This window comes from Heteronotia binoei, chromosome 14 (assembly GCF_032191835.1).
Source record: "Heteronotia binoei isolate CCM8104 ecotype False Entrance Well chromosome 14, APGP_CSIRO_Hbin_v1, whole genome shotgun sequence".
NCBI classification, from domain to species: domain Eukaryota; kingdom Metazoa; phylum Chordata; class Lepidosauria; order Squamata; family Gekkonidae; genus Heteronotia; species Heteronotia binoei.
Window position 1 is genome coordinate 53,159,260 of NC_083236.1, and position 17,799 is coordinate 53,177,058.

Sequence of the window (17,799 nt, forward strand, 5' to 3'; positions counted from 1 at the left end):
CCTCCATTTTATCCTCACAACGACCCTGTGAGGTAGGTTAGACCTAGCGAGCGTGACTGGCCCAAGGTCATCCAGCAGGCTTCCATGGCACGAGTGGGGATTCAAAGCTGCATCTTCCAGATCTAAACTTGACACTCTTAACCACTACACCACACCATACCAGTGTGGTGCAGTGATTAGCTTGTTGGACTAGAATCTGGGTGGTTGTTACAAGGATAAAATGGAGGAGGGGAGATTGATCTTGCAAGCCACTTTGGGTTTCCTCTGGGGATATAAGCAAGATATAAATACCTAAAGAAATAAACCCAAGTGTGCATGTGGAAGAAAGGTTTTTTTTTTTTTTTTTAAAGATCAAATATTTACCTTTTCTTTTCTTTTCTTTTTTTTTGCTTTTTAGGAGTTTTTAGAGGCAACACAGAGCAAGTGAAAGAGTATCAGCAGCTTCTGGATCCTTTGCTGCAGCAGACCCCAGAAGGTAATACGACATGTGGTTTCATTAGATGCATGGGGGGATTTCTGTGGATGCAAGGAAATTCCATTCCAGGGAGTATTTGGAGCCACAGTGGGGAAGGAGCAAGGGACCAGGCTCCCCGGGTGGAAATCTGTTGCATCTCTGGAGAGTACTGGTGGCTCTAAGCCCCAATCTGAACTTCCCAAAAAGTAGGCAGGGAAATTGTTATGTTACAGATGATACTCCCTCTAAGATGTGGAGTCTTGTGAGCAAAAAATTTATTTTGTGAACTACTGGCATTCAAGTTGTAAAAAGGTAAAGGCACTGGGTCATTACCCAGCCTAGGGTGACATCACATCAGTATGTTTTCTTGACTTTTTTGTTACGGGGTGGTTTGCCATTGCCTTCCCCAATCATCTACACTTTCCCCCCAGCAAGCTGCATACTCATTTTATCAAACTCAGAAGCATGGGAGGCTGAGTCAACCTTGAGCCGGCTACCTGAACCCAGCTTCCACCGGGATCGAACTCAGGTCGTGAGCAGAGCTTGGAGTGCAGTACAGCAGCTTACCACTCTGCACCATGGGGTTCCTATTCAAGTTGTGAGCTACTGCATAAGTTTGCTTTGGGGCCATTTTCCTTGAGCTAAGACAAAATTGTGTAAGCCAGAGGCTTTAAAAGCTGTGAGCTAGCTCACACTAACTCAGCTTAGAGGGAACACTGGTTGCAGGTAACTGAAGCAAGTGAAGACAGAATCCCAAGAAATTGACTTACCTGTTCTTAGAAGAGCAGAACTCCAAGGCAGAATACAAGCATAACACTTAATGAATCTCTCCAGTAAAATACAGCTCATCAAAAAAACCAAAGTTCATTATCTGGGGAAGGAGCGGCTGAGAGGTTAAATGTTAGCTTTCCATTGGAACCAGCACCCGTCTGCCCCATAGCCCTGTTATTTACATCCAGACTTTCCCCATAATTAGATGAACAGCCTTATAACTGCTCATTAGGGAAGTCCAGCCTGTTGATCCGAAAGCATCTGGTTTAAAACGTGGGGAAGGTTTTTCCAAAGCATTTGTTTTCTAGACTGGGCTGCTCATGAAAATAATAACCTGTTTATCAGCGAATGGAAGAGCTTCATATTGTGAATTAGACCCACACCTTTGTAGACCCAGGGCCGAAAGATTACAGATTAAGCTCCCTCCCCAGCTAAAGAGGCCACAGATTAAATTAGCCCCGTAAATAGTGAAAGAGCAGCTGCATTGCTTGCCTGGCTCTGGTCGAACACATTGCGGCTTCTCTCTCTCCCTTCCGTTGGCTTGCATCTTCTGCTGCTGGTTTCTGCCATAACCTTTCCAAGCTGGGAAGGGAACCAGTCCTCTCGTTCAGCTTTTGAAAGCCCTTTGTCTATTTGTTCAGTATTCTTTGTAAACCACTGAAAAAAGTAGTACTCGTCTTTCCCATGCTTCAGAGGCTGTTGATATTAGCAGTAGGGTCGCTGAGCTCCAGGTGGGACCTGGAGATCTCCTGGAATTTATAACTGATCGGTTCCCATAGAGAAAATGGACGTTTTGGAGGGTGGGCTGTATGGCATTATATCCTGAGGCTCCTCCCAAAACTACTTTTGATGGTGTTACGTCACATCCAGTGACACTTGATACTCCACATAAGGTGAATCCTTTGATGTGTGGGGAAGTCTTCAGACTATCCGGACACTTTTTAAAATATAATATGTAGTAACCACACCACATGTCATAAAGGAAGCAATACCTGGCTCTCTATTTTTTATCCTTGGATGTGAGTCTCTGTACATTGTATATTGACCACTGAGGAAGGCCCCTAGGGGGTGAAATGCATAGGGTCTTCCTTATGTGGATTGTGAATCCATCACATGAATATGAGTAACTATATATGGCTTACATATATATATATATATATATATATATATATATATATATATATATATATGGCCGCTGTGTGACACAGAATGTTGGACTGGATGGGCCATTGGCCTGATCTAACATGGCTTCTCTTATGTTCTTATGTTCTTACATATTTTATGCAGTCTGACATTCAGACAATGTCTTAAAATTTGCTTATGGTATGTAATTTTTTTATCAAATGTTATACATTTTACAAATGGTGTACAGGCAGCTTGACCCACTTTTCCACTGCTCCTCCCAAAACTCCATCCTCCCCAGGCTCCACCCTCAAATCTCCAGAAATATCCCAACTCAGAATTGGCAACGCTAAATAGCAGTCTGGGAAAGAGATTTGGTATGGCACTACCTTACTCGTTTTAAGCTTTCCCAGGCTAGTTTTCTTGGTCATAGTCCTCTGGACAGCTTGGATAATAGGGTTGCCAGTTTCAGACTGGGAAATACCTGGAGATTTTAAAGGCAGAGCCTGAGGAGGGTGCATTGAAGGGAGGGGCTTCAGTGGGGTATAATACCATAGTGTTCACCTTCCAAATTGGCCATTTCCTCCAGGTGAAATTATCTCTTTTGCCTGGAGATCAGTTGTAACCCCAGATCTCCAGCCGCCATCTGGAGATTGGCAACCGTATCATTGCTTGATTAGTTACTGCCGTTTCCATCGTCATGACCTATTAATTGTTTCAGCTTGATAAGGTATAAATTCCATTTAAGAACATAAAAGAAGCCATGTTGGATCAGGGCAATGGCCCATCCAGTCCAACACTCTGTGTCACAGTGACCAAAAAAGCCAGGTGCCATCAGGAGGTCCACCAGTGGGGCCAGGATATTAGAAGCCCTCCCACCATCCCCCCCCCACAAGTTCCAATTTCAAACCTTTTTTTTTTTTCATGCAGGGTTCTGAATCAACAAGCTTCTGGTCTGTTGAAATGACAGTTGACTCACCTGTCCTTTATTCTCATTAGTTAATCAATTTGTAAACTACGAATTTCTCATCTGTTTTGTTGCTTTCATTAACCCATTATGAGTAACCACGCACAAATGTGATCTGCATTGCAGATAACTCTCCCTTAATCTTCTTTCTGGATATTTCCAAGCAGTTACAGAAGATTAATAAGACAGTTTTTCCTCACAGAGGTTTTTAATGTTGGCTTGTCTTTGACATTTTAAATCCATGCAGCCATTTTGTATAATATTATGGGAGATTTACCATGTAATGAAAAGATGTTTGCTTATCCTGTTATAGCCAGAATCTGTGTCAGTGGTATATTTAACTTCCAAGGGCTGTTATAGAATAATATTTATATTTCATTAAACATATATAATAAACTACTTTGTTTAAAAAAAAGGTCTCAAAAGGCAATGAACTAAGGTAAAACTCTTTATTTTAATGTAGCGTCACTTTATGTTTTTAAGTTCAAGATGCAAGATAATGATGTCTTTGACTGGATTACTTTTGATTTTGTATGTGAGCTCTCGCTTTTTAAAAACAGCATTGGGGTGTAGCTAGATATGACACAGCTCGTGTCATGCGAATTCAGGTGGAAGGTGAAGTTCAGAGTTTTGACAGTGTATTAATATGGTTGCCAGGTCTGACTCAAGAAATATCTGGGAACTCTGGGGGGTGGAACCAGGAGCAAGGGTGCAACAAGCACAACTGAACTCCAAAGGGAGTTCTGGCTATCACATTTAAAGGGACCGTACACCTTTTAAATGCCTTCCCTCCATTTGGAAATAATGAAGGAAAGCGGCACCTTTTTAGGGGGCTCATAAAATTGGACCCCGTGGTCCGATCTTTTTGAAACTTGGGATAAGTTTTGAGGAGAGATACCAGATGCTATGCTGAAAATGTGGTGCCTCTACCTCAAAAAACAGCCCCAGATACCCACTGATCGATTCTCCATTATACCCTACGGGAATTGGTCCCCATAGAATATAATGAGCACCCAGCAGACATTCTCCCCCTGATGTCCCTGAAGCGGGGGAAGGCCTCCAAACTGGGGGATCCCCTGCCCCCAACTGGAGATTAAGTCAAGAACAAGAGAGAAGTCACTTCAGGATTAGAACAAACACAACCACGAAGGTTATAGTGACCCAATAACGAAATGATGTTAAAGTACAATAATCATAATATACGCAAAGTACAATTGAAATCATAAAGAACATGGAGTCCCAATGTGCGGGGAATCGACTTGAAACATCCTGCTTCCATCCTTCTTCAAGCATTGGGTGCTCCTTCCATAACAGTTATATAAAAAGTTCCTACTTCAAAAAACTTAACAATGATTCATCCGACCTGTCTTATAACTGCAGATAATATAAACACTTTCATAAAAGAACTACAAAGTTTCCAAAAGTTCATTGAGGCTGTATGAGCATTGTGCCTGCTTTGAACTTTTGGAAACTTGTAGTGCCTTTATGAAAGTGTTTATATTATTTGCAGTTATCAGATGCGTCGGATGAATCATTGTTAAGTTTTTTGAAGTAGGAACTTTTTGTATTGTGGAAGGAGCACCCCATGCTTGTTGGTTAAAACAATTTTTATTTAGTAACCTATGGTAACAATATCTTATTCCTGCATCATTAATAACTTCTTTTTATCTATCCCATATATTACTTTCTAACCACCCCTCCCCCCGTTACTTGACCCCCGCCGGTGTTATTTACTTATAATACTAATATTAAAAGGTACCCTTAACTAATAAAAACAAATATTTACATTCTTCTTCCTTCTAAGACTTAATCATTATCAAAAATTGTCCAATGTCCTTTTATTTTCCACTCTTTTTCTACATATCTTCTGAACTTTTCCCACTCCATCTTAAAAACTTCTAAGTCATAGTCTCTTAAAATTCTTGTTAATTTGTCCATTTCACTCCATGTCACTTTTACAATCCAAGCCCATTTCTCTGGTATTTTTTTCTTGCTTCCACAACTGCGCATATAATGTCCTAGCAGCTGAAAGCAAGTACCAAATTATAGTTCTATCTTCTTTTGGAAATTTTTCGATTTGTAATCCCAACAGAAAAGTCTCTGCAATTTTCTTAAATTCATATCCCAAGATCCTAGAAATTTCTTGTTGAATCATCTGCCAATACTTTTTTGCTCTTTCACAAGTCCACCACATATGGTAGAAAGAACCTTCATGTTTTTTACATTTCCAACATCTGTCTGGCATCTTATTGTTCATCTTTGCCAACTTTTTAGGAGTCATATACCATCTATATACCATTTTAAAACAGTTCTCTTTAATACTATGACATGTCGAAAGCTTCATAGAGTTCTTCCACAAATATTCCCAAGTTTCCATCTGTATTTCTTTATTTACATTTATTGCCCACTTAATAATTTGAGATTTCACTACTTCATCTTCTGTAGACCATTTTAAAAGTAATTTATATAGTTTTGAAATTAATTTTTCATTGTCTCCAAGCAGAACTCTTTCCATTTCTGTTTGCTCTTTTTTTATTCCTTCCGTTTTAATATCATTCTCCACCAAGCTCTTTATTTGTTGCATTTGGAACCAATCATATTTATTATTCTGCTCTTCAGCAGTTTTCAATTCTGTTTTGCCACTTTGTATTTTTAATGGTTGATTATATGACAACCACGCGTCTCATAACTGCAAATAATATAAACACTTTCATAAAGGCACTACAAAGTTTCCAAAGTTCAAAGCAGGCACAATGCTCATACAGGCTCAATGAACTTTGGAAACTTTGTAGTGCTTTTATGAAAGTGTTTATGTTATTTGCAGTTGGATGAATTGGATGAATGGATACGTTGGATGAATCATTGTTGTTTTTCATATAACTGTTATGGAAGGAGCACCCCATGCTTGAAGAAAGATGGAAGCAGGATGTTTCAAGTTGACTCCCTGCACATTGGGACTCCATGTTCTTTATGATTTCAACTGTACTTTGTGTATATTATGATTATTGTACTTTAATATCATTTCATTATTGGGTCACTATAACCTTCGTGGTTGTGTTTGGTGTAGTGGTTAATTGTGTGGACTCCTATCTGGGAGAACCGGGTTTGATTCCCCACTCCTCCAGTTGCACCTGCTGGAATGGCCTTGGGTCAACCATAGCTCTCGTAGGAGTTGTCCTTGAAAGGGCAGCTTCTGTGAAAGCCCTCTCAGCCCCACCCACCTTACAGGGTGTTTGTTGTGGGGGAGGAAGATAAAGGAGATTGTGAGCTGCTCTGAGACTCTTGAGTGGAGGGCGGAATATAAATCCAATGTCTTCTTCTTCCCAACGGGAGATTGGCAGCCCTATGCATTACCAAAAGCAGTTGCTCTAGTTAAATGACTCGATACTCAATGCACTTTTCCTGTTCTGTGGCATGAAACAACAGTACTTCTAATTGCCATTTTTCATCTGTCAAAAATTACTACATATTCCGCGCCCCCCCCCCCCCCAAACAGATAACAGAGAGTGCATCTGTTCGGTCAAAGAATGAGACATAAATCAACCCACGTTCAAGCCAGCAGTTTGTGTTATTGGCTGACTGAGGCCTGGAATGAGAACTGGGAATAACAGCTAGCAAACGTTTCCTTCATCTACCCACAGGAACGGTGTTCTTCTCATTTTAATATCATCTCTTATAGCTTTAACGTTGTCTTCTGAAATTCCACAGGCTATCCTGTTGTGCCTAAGTACTACTATGTGCCAGCAGACTTTGTGGAACTGGAAAAGAAAAACCCTGGCAGCCAGAAACGATTTCCTAGCAACCACGGGCGGGATGGGAAGCTCTTTTTGTGGGGACAAGCCCTTTATGTCATCGCAAAACTTCTTGGTAAGTAGGAAGCGGTGGGAGAGCAGGCTTGGAAGAGGCATGTTCTCATTCCATGCCTCAGACATCAAATTATTAGAAATGAGTTGTTTCCTGAAGTTCGATTCATACACCATTGTGAATTTTGCAGGCCACATGAAAAAGCGCTCCTCGTGTCTGGATTTCAGTTGTTGGGCCAGTTCTGATGGGTTCTGAAGTGATTCTTCCTGTTGTGTATACACTGAACCTGTTTTGATTGGAATGAGTCATCTGCCTTGACTGAATTTCTCATTAGCTGCAGTTATAAGAAAATTGAACGGCATCGACTTGGGATCTGGGAGTCTCAAAGTGGCTTACAATCACCTTCCCTTCCTCTCCCCACAGCAGGCACCTTGTGAGGCAGGTGGGACTGAGAGAGTTCTGAGAGAACTGTGATGGCCCAAGGACCTCCAGCAGGCTTCATGTGGAGAAGGAGTGAGGAATCAAACCCAGTTCTCCAGATTAGAGTCCACCAGGGCTTTTTTTGTAGCAGGAACTCCTTTGCATATTAGGCCCGCTGATGCAGCCAATCCTCCAAGAGCTTAAAGGCTCTTCGTACAGGGCCTCCTGTAAGCTCCAGGAGGATTGGCTATATCAGGGGTGTGTGGCCTAATATGCAAAAGAGTTCCTGCTACAAAAAAAGCCCTGGAGTCCACCATTAGAGTCCGCCATACTGGGAAATTGCTGGGTGACCTTCAGCCATCCTAACTTGCCTCATAGGATTGCTGTGAGATTAAAATGGATGAGAATTATGTAAGCCACTTTGCGTCCCCATCGGAGAGAAAGGCAGAGTATAAATGAAGTACGTAAATAAAAATAAATGAATAAATAATATATGCAGTCACATTAATCAGCCCAGAGAGCAACCCATTACCTCCTCCAAGAAAAATATCCATGTTTTAATCTGGTCTGATTTTTAAGGGAGACTTCCTGCAGTTGAGTTTACATCTGTATTCTCGTTTAAACCCATCCTTTTGCTTGCCATTCTTTTGCTTGTCCCTACAACAAATTAATGATAAATGAGTGCTAAATGCTTTCAGCTTAATAGGTAAAGTGATTAATTGGCGGCGGTTTATTTTCCAGTTGACGGTTTAGTAAGCGCTAAAGATATCGACCCGGTGAAGCGTTACATACCTTCCCAAGATCAACGCAACGTTAGCATGAGATACTCAAATCAGGTATGAGTGCCTTTTACTAAGATGGCTTTTTGTTAATTGATGTTGGGAAACAAACACACACGAAGCTGCCTCCTTTTGCATCAGACCATTTGGCCATCCCACTAACCTGGATGGCCTAGACCGGGGTGGCCAAACTGTGGCTCTTTCACACATATTGTGTGTGAAGCCCCCACTGCCCCGTTGGCCAGCTTGGAAAAGGCATCCTTAAATCACTTTTCTAAGCCAGCCGGCAGCATGGAGAATGCATTGAAAATTAAAGTTGCTTTCCTTCCACCTTTCCCTCCCTTCAGCTGTTTGCCTTCTGTCCTTCTTTCCCTCCCTCCAACATCTGATGTTCATGTCTTGCAGCTCTCACACATTTGACATTTATTCTATGCGGCTCTTACGTTAAGCAAGTTTGGCCACCCCTTGCCTAGGCAAACCCAGTCTCATCAGATCTTGGAAACTAAGCAGGATCTGGTTAGTATTTGGATGGGAGACCACAAAGGCAATGGCAAATTACCTACGAATATCTCTTGCTTGAAAACCCCACAGCGTTGCCTTAAGTCAGCTAAGATTTGATGGCGCTTTGCATATACACGGACACACACAACGTTGGTCCATCAAGGTCAGTATTGTCTGTTGCAGCTGGCTGGCATTGGCTCTCCAAGGTCTCTTTCACATCACCTGCTTACCTGAACCTATTTATTTTATAGGAGGTCCTTCTGCATGCAAAGCAGATGCTCTACCACTTTGCCACAGGGCTTACTAAGATACTGTCATCGAATGTTCCTTACAAGTACATAATGTGTTGAAGCTGTAATAGGGCTTCAGGAATCTGTGCAGCTGTATATTCCTTACAGATTAAAGGGTCTGTTGTTAAATTGCTCATTGATGTTTTTGCTGTCAGAACAGATGTGCTGGGGCAGGCTTCCGTTTCTGCACGGAGCAAGCTGGCTATTTTGCACCAGTTGCTCCACGCCGCCATTTTGTGCGGGGCAAACTCACGATTTGCCACCCTGCAGTGTAAACCTGAAAAAGCAAGTTTACAATGCGGTTCGGCAAATTGCGGGTTTGCCCCGCGCAAAATGGTAACACGGAGCAACTGGTGTGAAATCGCCAGCTTGCTCTGCACAGAAACGGAAGCCTGCCCCGGAGCAAGGTGAGTGCAGAATCAGCCTTTGTGTAAGGTAACTTCAAATCTACCTTTGTTGCAGAGTTTGAAGGAACAGGTGTGGAAAGCAACGGAGTGCATACCTGGAGATAGAAACCAGCAGTGCCCAAGCACGTTAAGAAGCATGGCTTCTGATGCAAAGTTTATTTGGGCTACTGAGGAGGCTGGCTTAAGCCAGTTTCAGCAGCTTAATCAGGTTCTGTTATCAGGTCAAAGAACAACTAAGTGGATCTTAAAGCAGTGAGATAATCACACCTAGAGCTTGAGTCAAGGTGAAATGGCTCGGTCTCAGCTCAGGAGATGGAGAGAGCATCCTGCAGGTTATTCATTTTATTAATGAGCTTGTTATATAAAAACACCCCAGTGCATAATAAAACAGGCAAAACATCTGAAGTAGGCAGAGATGGTGTGGGGGTCAGATGCGTTCAGTGAGCTCAGTCCGTCACTCAACAAAGCGCCTTTCAGACATCCATCTTGAGCGGGTTGTAAAAGATGCCAGCCACAACTCCTCAGCCACTTTATCTTTTATACTGTGTTAAGCCCTCCTAAACAGAGGAAGTCATAATTTCAAGTAATAAAGAGAAGGATGAGGTGGCGGTATGGTTTTCTTGAACTTTGTGTCCCTTTCCATTTACGGCTCTGAGTAGCCTATGTCACCATTGCACATTTGGGGGGGAAATTAAATTCATATGCCTCTGCAGTTCATTTCTACTTTTTGATTCGGATTGTAGGCAAGACTTCAGGAAAGTCTTGTCTACAAGACTTTTCTGAAGCTGAGCCCTCTTCTCTCCCTTCCTCCCCCACCCAGCAAGGCAGCTGCTCCCTGGATAGAGACAACTGGCCTTCTCCCCCCCCCCCACTACACTGGGGAAACTTCACTTTGTGGTAGGGTTGTTGACCTTCAGGTGAGGGCTGGAGATCTGGAATTGCAACTGATTTCCACACTACATAAAGCACTTATCCATCTGTCCGTCCATCTATTCAATTGGTTGCTTTGGAAAAAGAAGAAGAAGAGGGATTTAGATCCTGCCCTTCACACGGAGTCTCAAAGCAGTTTACCATCTCTTCTTCCTCTCCCCACAAAAGACACCCTGTAAGGTAGGTAGGAGAGCTCTGAGAGAACTGTGGCTTGCCCAAGGTCACCCAGCGCTGCATGTGGAGGAGGAGTGGGGAATCAAACCTGGTTGTCCAGGTTAGAGTCTGCACTCTTAACCACTACCCCAAACTGGCTCTCCACTGGAAGGTGGACTGCAGAGCATCATACCCGATCAAGGTCCTTCCCCTCTCTAAGTGTCAGAACTTAAGAACTCCAGGCAGATCCCATACTTAGTTTCCAAGCTAGGATTTTATTAGAGAGAACTAAGAACTGTTAGATACAAGGTACAAGATAACAGTGATGGCGAGAGCCAGCACTGGCCCAGTTTTATATAGTAAAACAAACAACCCACAAAGCTTTAATTCACACCGTTACAGGCACATCTGTCTTCCCACCAGTGCTATCAGCAAAGACGTTGCCTCCTTACTCTGAAGGCCACACGATTCGGCTTCAAAGGGTGTCAGTGTGAGAAAGTACAGAGATACAACATTATTCAGTCTACAGCCCCCAAATACTTTGGATACCATCGGGGCAGGGTTAACTACTACTCAGGCACTTCAGGTTAAGAAAGGTTACAATATGGGGTCGGTCTGGTTCAACGCTCAGGTCCACTCTATGCATACTCGCCAACCATCAATTATACTGGTTCTACATTAAGCTAGCAATAATAAAGTTACAAGTTCTGACATACTGCCCCCCCTAAGCGCCCTCCCCCGGGGGGTGGCGGCTTGGGCTTGTGCGGGTACAGCAGGTGAAACTTTTTTAACAATTGCGGCGCAGCTACGTTCTGAGACTCGACCCATTCATCACAGCTCGGGGGGAAGTGCTTCCACCTGATTAAGTAATACAGTTTCCCCCGTTTGACTTTGGAGTCCAGGATTTCGTGGACTTCATGGTGACTCTGACCCCTCACTGTCGTCGGAGGGGGCGGCGGAGCCCTGGGATGGAAGGACGTGGCACCAGGGTCTTTCCGGAGTAAGCTGCAATGAAAAACAGGATGGATTTTGCTTAGAGACTTGGGCAGCTCGAGTTCTGCAGTCACCTTATTGATTACTCGTTTGATCCTAAAAGGCCCAAGAAACTTCAACGCAAGTTTGCGGCAGGGCTGAGGAAGGGGGAGGTTTTTTGTGGACAAAAAGACAGTGTCTCCCACTCTCAATTCCCATTCAGGAGAGTGTTTTTTATCAAACTGTTTTTTGTAAGCCTTTTTCGCTTCCTCCAGGTTCTCCTGAATTCCCTTCCAGCTCTCCCGAAGGCCTTCCCACCATTGTTGGCACGATGTGGGTTCTGAGGGGGTGGCAGGGAGGGGAAGCGTTGGGAAAGGCTTGCCCTCATAGCCATTTATGATTTGGAAAGGAGAGGTTTTAGTAGAGCTGTGAAGGCTGTTGTTGTAGCCGTATTCAGCGAATGGGAGTAGGTCCACCCAGTTGGACTGTTGGAAGTTAATGAAACAGCGGAGGTACTGTTCTAGAAGGCTATTAACCCTCTCCGTCTGTCCGTCCGACTGGGGGTGGTAGGCTGAGCTGAGGCCCTGCTCAATACCCGCAAGTTTGCAAAACTCCCGCCAGAAGTTGGCAACGAACTGCGTCCCGCGGTCGCTAATGACCTTGTCTGGGAACGAGTGTAGGCGTACAATGTGTGTAAAGAAAAGTTGGGCAAGTTTTTTAGCCGTGGGGAGCTGCTTGCAGGGGATGAAGTGGGCTTGTTTGGAGAATGTATCGACCACTACCAAAATAACAGTTTTGCCCTGCGACGGCGGGAGCTCCACAATGAAATCCATAGACACTACCGACCAAGGCCGGGTGGCTGTTGGGAGGGGCACTAGGTGGCCGGGAGGTTTACCCCCTCTTCGTTTAGCCATCAGACAGGTGGGACATGAGAGGACGAATTCGGAGACGTCTCTTTTGAGCCTAGGCCACCAAAACTGTCGGGTAAGGAGGTTGAGGGTTTTGACATAGCCGAAATGGCCCGCCAGGCGGCTGGAATGACAATGCTCTAAAATCTGCTTGCGGAGGGAGGAGGGCACATAGATCTTTTCGTTGTGCAACAGGAGGCCGTCCTCGCTTTTACGGAGGTTCGGTGGTTGGTCTGCTTCCCGAGCAGTCTCCGCAACTAACTGAGACAAGAGGTCTGGCTCCGGGGGACCGATCCTCTTCCCGGAGCGGGTGGTGACCCCCCCCGCGATGGCCGAAGGGGGGATAAGGGAGTCCACCACCTCCTCGCGGAGGCTCTCATGCTGTGGCAGGCGGGAGAGGGCGTCCGCCAAGAAATTCTTGGTACCTGGGATGTGTTTCAGTACAAAGTCGAATTTGGCGAAAAACCCAGCCCACCGGATTTGTTTTGCAGTCATTTTGCGGCGCCCGGTCAATGCCTCGAGATTTTTGTGGTCAGTCCAGATTTCAAATGGGACTCTGGCCCCTTCAAGCCAGGAGCGCCAGGTTTTCAAGGCAAACATGACTGCAAAAGCCTCCTTGTCCCACACTGACCAATTTTTCTGCTCGTTCGAGAACTTTCGTGAAATGTAGGCGCAGGGGCGCAGAACCCCGTTGTCCCCCCTTTGCATTAATATGGCTCCGACGGCGGCGTCGGAAGCATCACATTGAACCACGAAAGGTTTTAACTCGTCAGGGTGGGCCAACACGGGCTCCGAGGTGAAGAGGCGTTTCAATTCTGTAAAGGCTTTTTGACACTCGGGCGTCCACGTTAGGCGCGCGCCCGGCTTTTTTGCCTCTGCCCCCTTCCCCTTTGTTTTAAGGAGCTCCGTAAGGGGTAACATGATGGTGGCGAACCCCTTTATGAAGTCGCGGTAAAAATTTGCGAACCCGAGAAAACTTTGGAGCTGTTTGCGGGTTCGTGGGGGCTCCCAGTCTAGCACCGCTTGAACCTTTGCTGGGTCCATTGACAACCCTTCCCCCGATACTCGGAAGCCTAGATAGTCTAGTTCAGTCTTGTGAAATTCACATTTTGATAGTTTGGCATACAACTTGTGCTTGCACAGGGTGCTCAACACTTTTCTGACTAGTGGTACATGTGACTTGAGATCTGGCGAATAGATAATGATGTCATCAAGGTACACCACCACCCCCTTAAACAGGAACTCTCGCAGAACCTCGTTGATAAAGTTCATGAATACCCCAGGGGCCCCCTGTAGCCCGAAAGGCATAACCAAGTACTCAAATTGTCCTAGCGGGGTATTGAACGCGGTCTTCCACTCGTCCCCCTCCCTGATGCGGACTCGGAAGTACGCGTCTCGGAGGTCGAGTTTTGTGAATATTTTCCCTGTGGCCACAGTATTCAATAGGTCCTTAATCAATGGGATCGGGTAGGCATTAGACATCGAAATCCCGTTTATCGAGCGAAAATCTGTGCAAAGTCTAAGCGACCCATCCTTTTTCTTTCTGAAGAGGACGGGGGCGGCATGGGGGGCTGTTGCCGGTCGTATGAACCCCCGCTTCAGGTTTTTGTCCAAAAATTTGCGGAGTTCCGCTTTCTCCGCCCAACCCATGGAGTACAGTTTCGCTTTTGGCAGTTGCTGCCCCGGGATCAGTTCGATTGCACAGTCCGTGGGGCGGTGAGGTGGTAACTCATCCGCCTCCTTCTCACTAAAGGCCAGTTTTAAGTCCCGGTATTCTTTGGGGATCGAGGCGACCTCCTCGAGGGTGAGGCAGGCTCGCTCATTCCGGGGAGGCGGATGCGGCCCCCACTCGGGGCGCCAATGGTGGTGTTCGCACCTCCAGTCCGGGAATCGGACGATCTGCTCCTCCCACCTTATGTCTGGCTGGTGGCGGGCGAGCCAACCCGAGCCCATCACCACATCAAACGAGCAAGAGGGGGCAATTACAAAAGTTTCGATCCCCCAATGCTCTTCGGTCCCAACGGGGACCGCCTGCGTTTCTAGCTTACATGGCTCTCCCCTCATGGGCCCCCCGTCCATCTGCTGGAAAAGCATGGGTAGCGGGAGGGGGGACGTGGCTAATCCTAGCGCCTCTACTAGGCGGGGGGTGATTAAGTCCCGGTTGCACCCCGAGTCGATTAGTGCTCGGGCATGCATGAACCGTTTTAGGTTCGGGTTGAGAAGGGTTACGGCCATAAACAATAAACCCCCAGTGGCTCTCACCGTGAGGAGTGCCGGCTGTTGCTGGACCTGCTTCGCGGCACCCATTAAAGCAGGTCGTTGTCGTTTCCCGCCGACTCGGTGTCGTCCGACTCCCCGGTCGATTCTTCCACGGTTTCTGGTTCGGCGGTAAAATCCTCGTCAGTCGCCAAGGTGGTGGCGACGGAGCCCCGTCCGGGCTCTTTCGGCCGACTACTCTTTTTCTTCTTGGGCCCCGATGCGGTTGGCCTGGCTGTCGGCGGGGTGGACCCCGCTTTGGCTGGGCAGTTGGAGGCGAGGTGGTCCGGGTCGCCGCACCGGTAACACTTTCGGGCAGTGGTGGGGGTCGAGGTTGTCGGGGCCCGTCGCCCCTCCGCCTTGGTGGGTGTGGATTTCAACCCCTTCTTCGCCAGTTGCTGTCGGCGAAGCCCCACGTGCTGGATGTTGGTCTCGACCTCTCCGGCTAGCTGGATCCACCCGACCAAGGTGTCGGGTCGCCCGTGGCTGTAGCAGCGGTCGAGGACGTTCGGGTTCAGCCCGTTACAAAAAGCAGTATATTTCATAATCTCGTTCCACCCTCTCACTGCCGCGCAGTAGCCCAGGAACTCCGTGGCATACTCGCGAATGGATCGGTTGCCTTGTTCGATGCGCTGGAGGGCTGCGATGGCTTTCTCCTCGCGGAGCGGGTCGCCGTACTGGCGGAGCATGGCGTGCAGGAACCCCGCTACAGTTGCTAGCTCGGGCTTCCTCGCGGTGAACAGCCCGACGTACCATTTGCGGGCTGGACCTCTCAGTCGGGACGCAATGAGGTACACTCGGCTGGCTTCGGTCGGGTAGTCCGCACCCCAGTGGGTAAAGAACGTGTCGCACTGTATGGTGAAGTACTCCACGTCCTCTGGGCTCCCGTCGAATGTAATTTTCAGCTCTCTCCCCCCCCCTGCGACCGGGGGTGCCGCGGGTTGGGGCACCGGGGCCGGCAGGGCCGGTAGGGCTGGTGCAGCTGGGGCCGGCGGCGCTGGCGGTGCGGGCACGGGGACCGCCGGGGGCGCCGGAACTGGCGGCGCCGGAGGCGCTGGGACCGGCGGCGCGGGGGCCCCCGGGGCCGGAGGCGCCACTGGTTGTGGGGCCGGTGGGGCTGGAGCGGGCACCACCGGCGGCGCGGGAGCCAGCGGGGCCGGTGGAGCCACGGGCGGTTGCCCCAGCGGCAGCCCTCCCACGGGGATCCCCAGGACCGCCGTCTGCAAGGTGCGGAGCTGGTCGTAGATCGCGCCTAGGTTCTGTTGCATCTCCTCGGCCATCATAACTCGGGAGGCGTGTACGTCGTTGTGAATTTCCCGTACATAGTCGAACAGGTCGTTGCGGAGGCTCCGGACCGGGTCGTCCCCGCCTCGCGGTTCTGGACCTTCGCCCTGGTCGTCGTCTCCGTCTCCGCTTGCCCCGTCGCCCAGCATACTTCTGTACCGCTGCTCCGCCGCGTCGATCGCCGCCGTGGATTTCCGCGGGCTCCAGGATCGGGGTGCGGCGAACGCGTCCACCGAGAAAGGTGCGGGCACCTTAATCTTGCGCCTCACCCCCGTCACCTTCGGGTCGAGCGGCGGGTCCTCCGTTGGAGTGGTGGGCTCTCCGTTGTCTGGAACCTTTGCAGCCATCGGGCCGGGTTTCCAGTTCAGATAAGCTCCGAAACAATGGGATCACTGTTATAATGTCAGAACTTAAGAACTCCAGGCAGATCCCATACTTAGTTTCCAAGCTAGGATTTTATTAGAGAGAACTAAGAACTGTTAGATACAAGGTACAAGATAACAGTGATGGCGAGAGCCAGCACTGGCCCAGTTTTATATAGTAAAACAAACAACCCACAAAGCTTTAATTCACACCGTTACAGGCACATCTGTCTTCCCACCAGTGCTATCAGCAAAGACGTTGCCTCCTTACTCTGAAGGCCACACGATTCGGCTTCAAAGGGTGTCAGTGTGAGAAAGTACAGAGATACAACATTATTCAGTCTACAGCCCCCAAATACTTTGGATACCATCGGGGCAGGGTTAACTACTACTCAGGCACTTCAGGTTAAGAAAGGTTACAATATGGGGTCGGTCTGGTTCAACGCTCAGGTCCACTCTATGCATACTCGCCAACCATCAATTATACTGGTTCTACATTAAGCTAGCAATAATAAAGTTACAAGTTCTGACACTCTCCCAGGCACTGCTCTCAAATTTCTAGGTATTTCCAAACCCAGAACTGGCAACTCTACCTTGCGATAATCTGTAAGAATTCTCACAATTCTCTGGAGGTCTCATATTTTAATATGCGTCTGATGAAGAGAGCTGTGTTCCTCGAAAGCTTATGCTACAGTAGAATTTGTTAGTCTGAAAGGTGCTACTGGAATCTTTACTATTTTGCAGCAACAGACTGACACAGCTAACTTCTCTGTATCATATTTTAAGAGTTTTCAGTATTCTCACGTATATTCCTACTTGGTCATATGCCTTGTTGAACAACACATTGAAGCTAACTTACAAGTAAACATTGATAGGCTTATCCCATCCTTTGCAAGGCTTGATTTATCTAATTTAACTCATTTATAAATAGTCAATATACAGCTGAAAGCTACAGCTGCTCCAGTCTCTGTTTGCTTTGAAGTGTTAAGCAACTGACCAAAAAACAGTCTCAAAATGGAACACAAAACGTTTCACTTAATTATGTCTTCCAGAACCGAACGCCACTGCGGTTCTTAAAGTGCTTTGTTCCTTTTTCCTTATAAAGCATATCAAATTAAACAATCTCACTTTGTTCCAGAGCAAATTAAGAAATCCATTTAGTCATCTCAACGTATATAGAAATATATGGGCCTGTGGAAGCAAAATCAATCAATTCAGATTTAGCACTTCGGGAAAAAAAAGCAATCCCAATCATTAATGGGATTCGTTGACGTTATTCTCATTAGTAGTAAAACAACTTAATCCATCTCAACCTTTGTTGTAGCACAGATTGCCACTACAGAAGTCCTTTGCTAGGAAGTGGCACCCTTTTAAAGAGAGTTATCTTGGAACCAGATCTATTAAAAGATAAGTTATTCA

The 17,799-nt window shown here is 46.7% G+C and overlaps 1 protein-coding gene across 4 annotated transcripts in view; it reads left to right on the forward strand.

Moving 5' to 3' along the window:
* The window catches only part of PHKB (phosphorylase kinase regulatory subunit beta), a 220,019-nt gene that overhangs the window by 122,246 nt on the left and 79,974 nt on the right, over positions 1-17,799 (forward strand). For all 4 annotated transcript variants that reach the window (XM_060253754.1, XM_060253753.1, XM_060253751.1 and 1 more), the window contains 3 exons: positions 398-475; positions 7,023-7,181; positions 8,280-8,374. In XM_060253754.1, the coding sequence (XP_060109737.1) occupies positions 398-475; positions 7,023-7,181; positions 8,280-8,374 (332 nt within the window). The remainder of the gene's footprint in view (positions 1-397; positions 476-7,022; positions 7,182-8,279; positions 8,375-17,799) is intronic.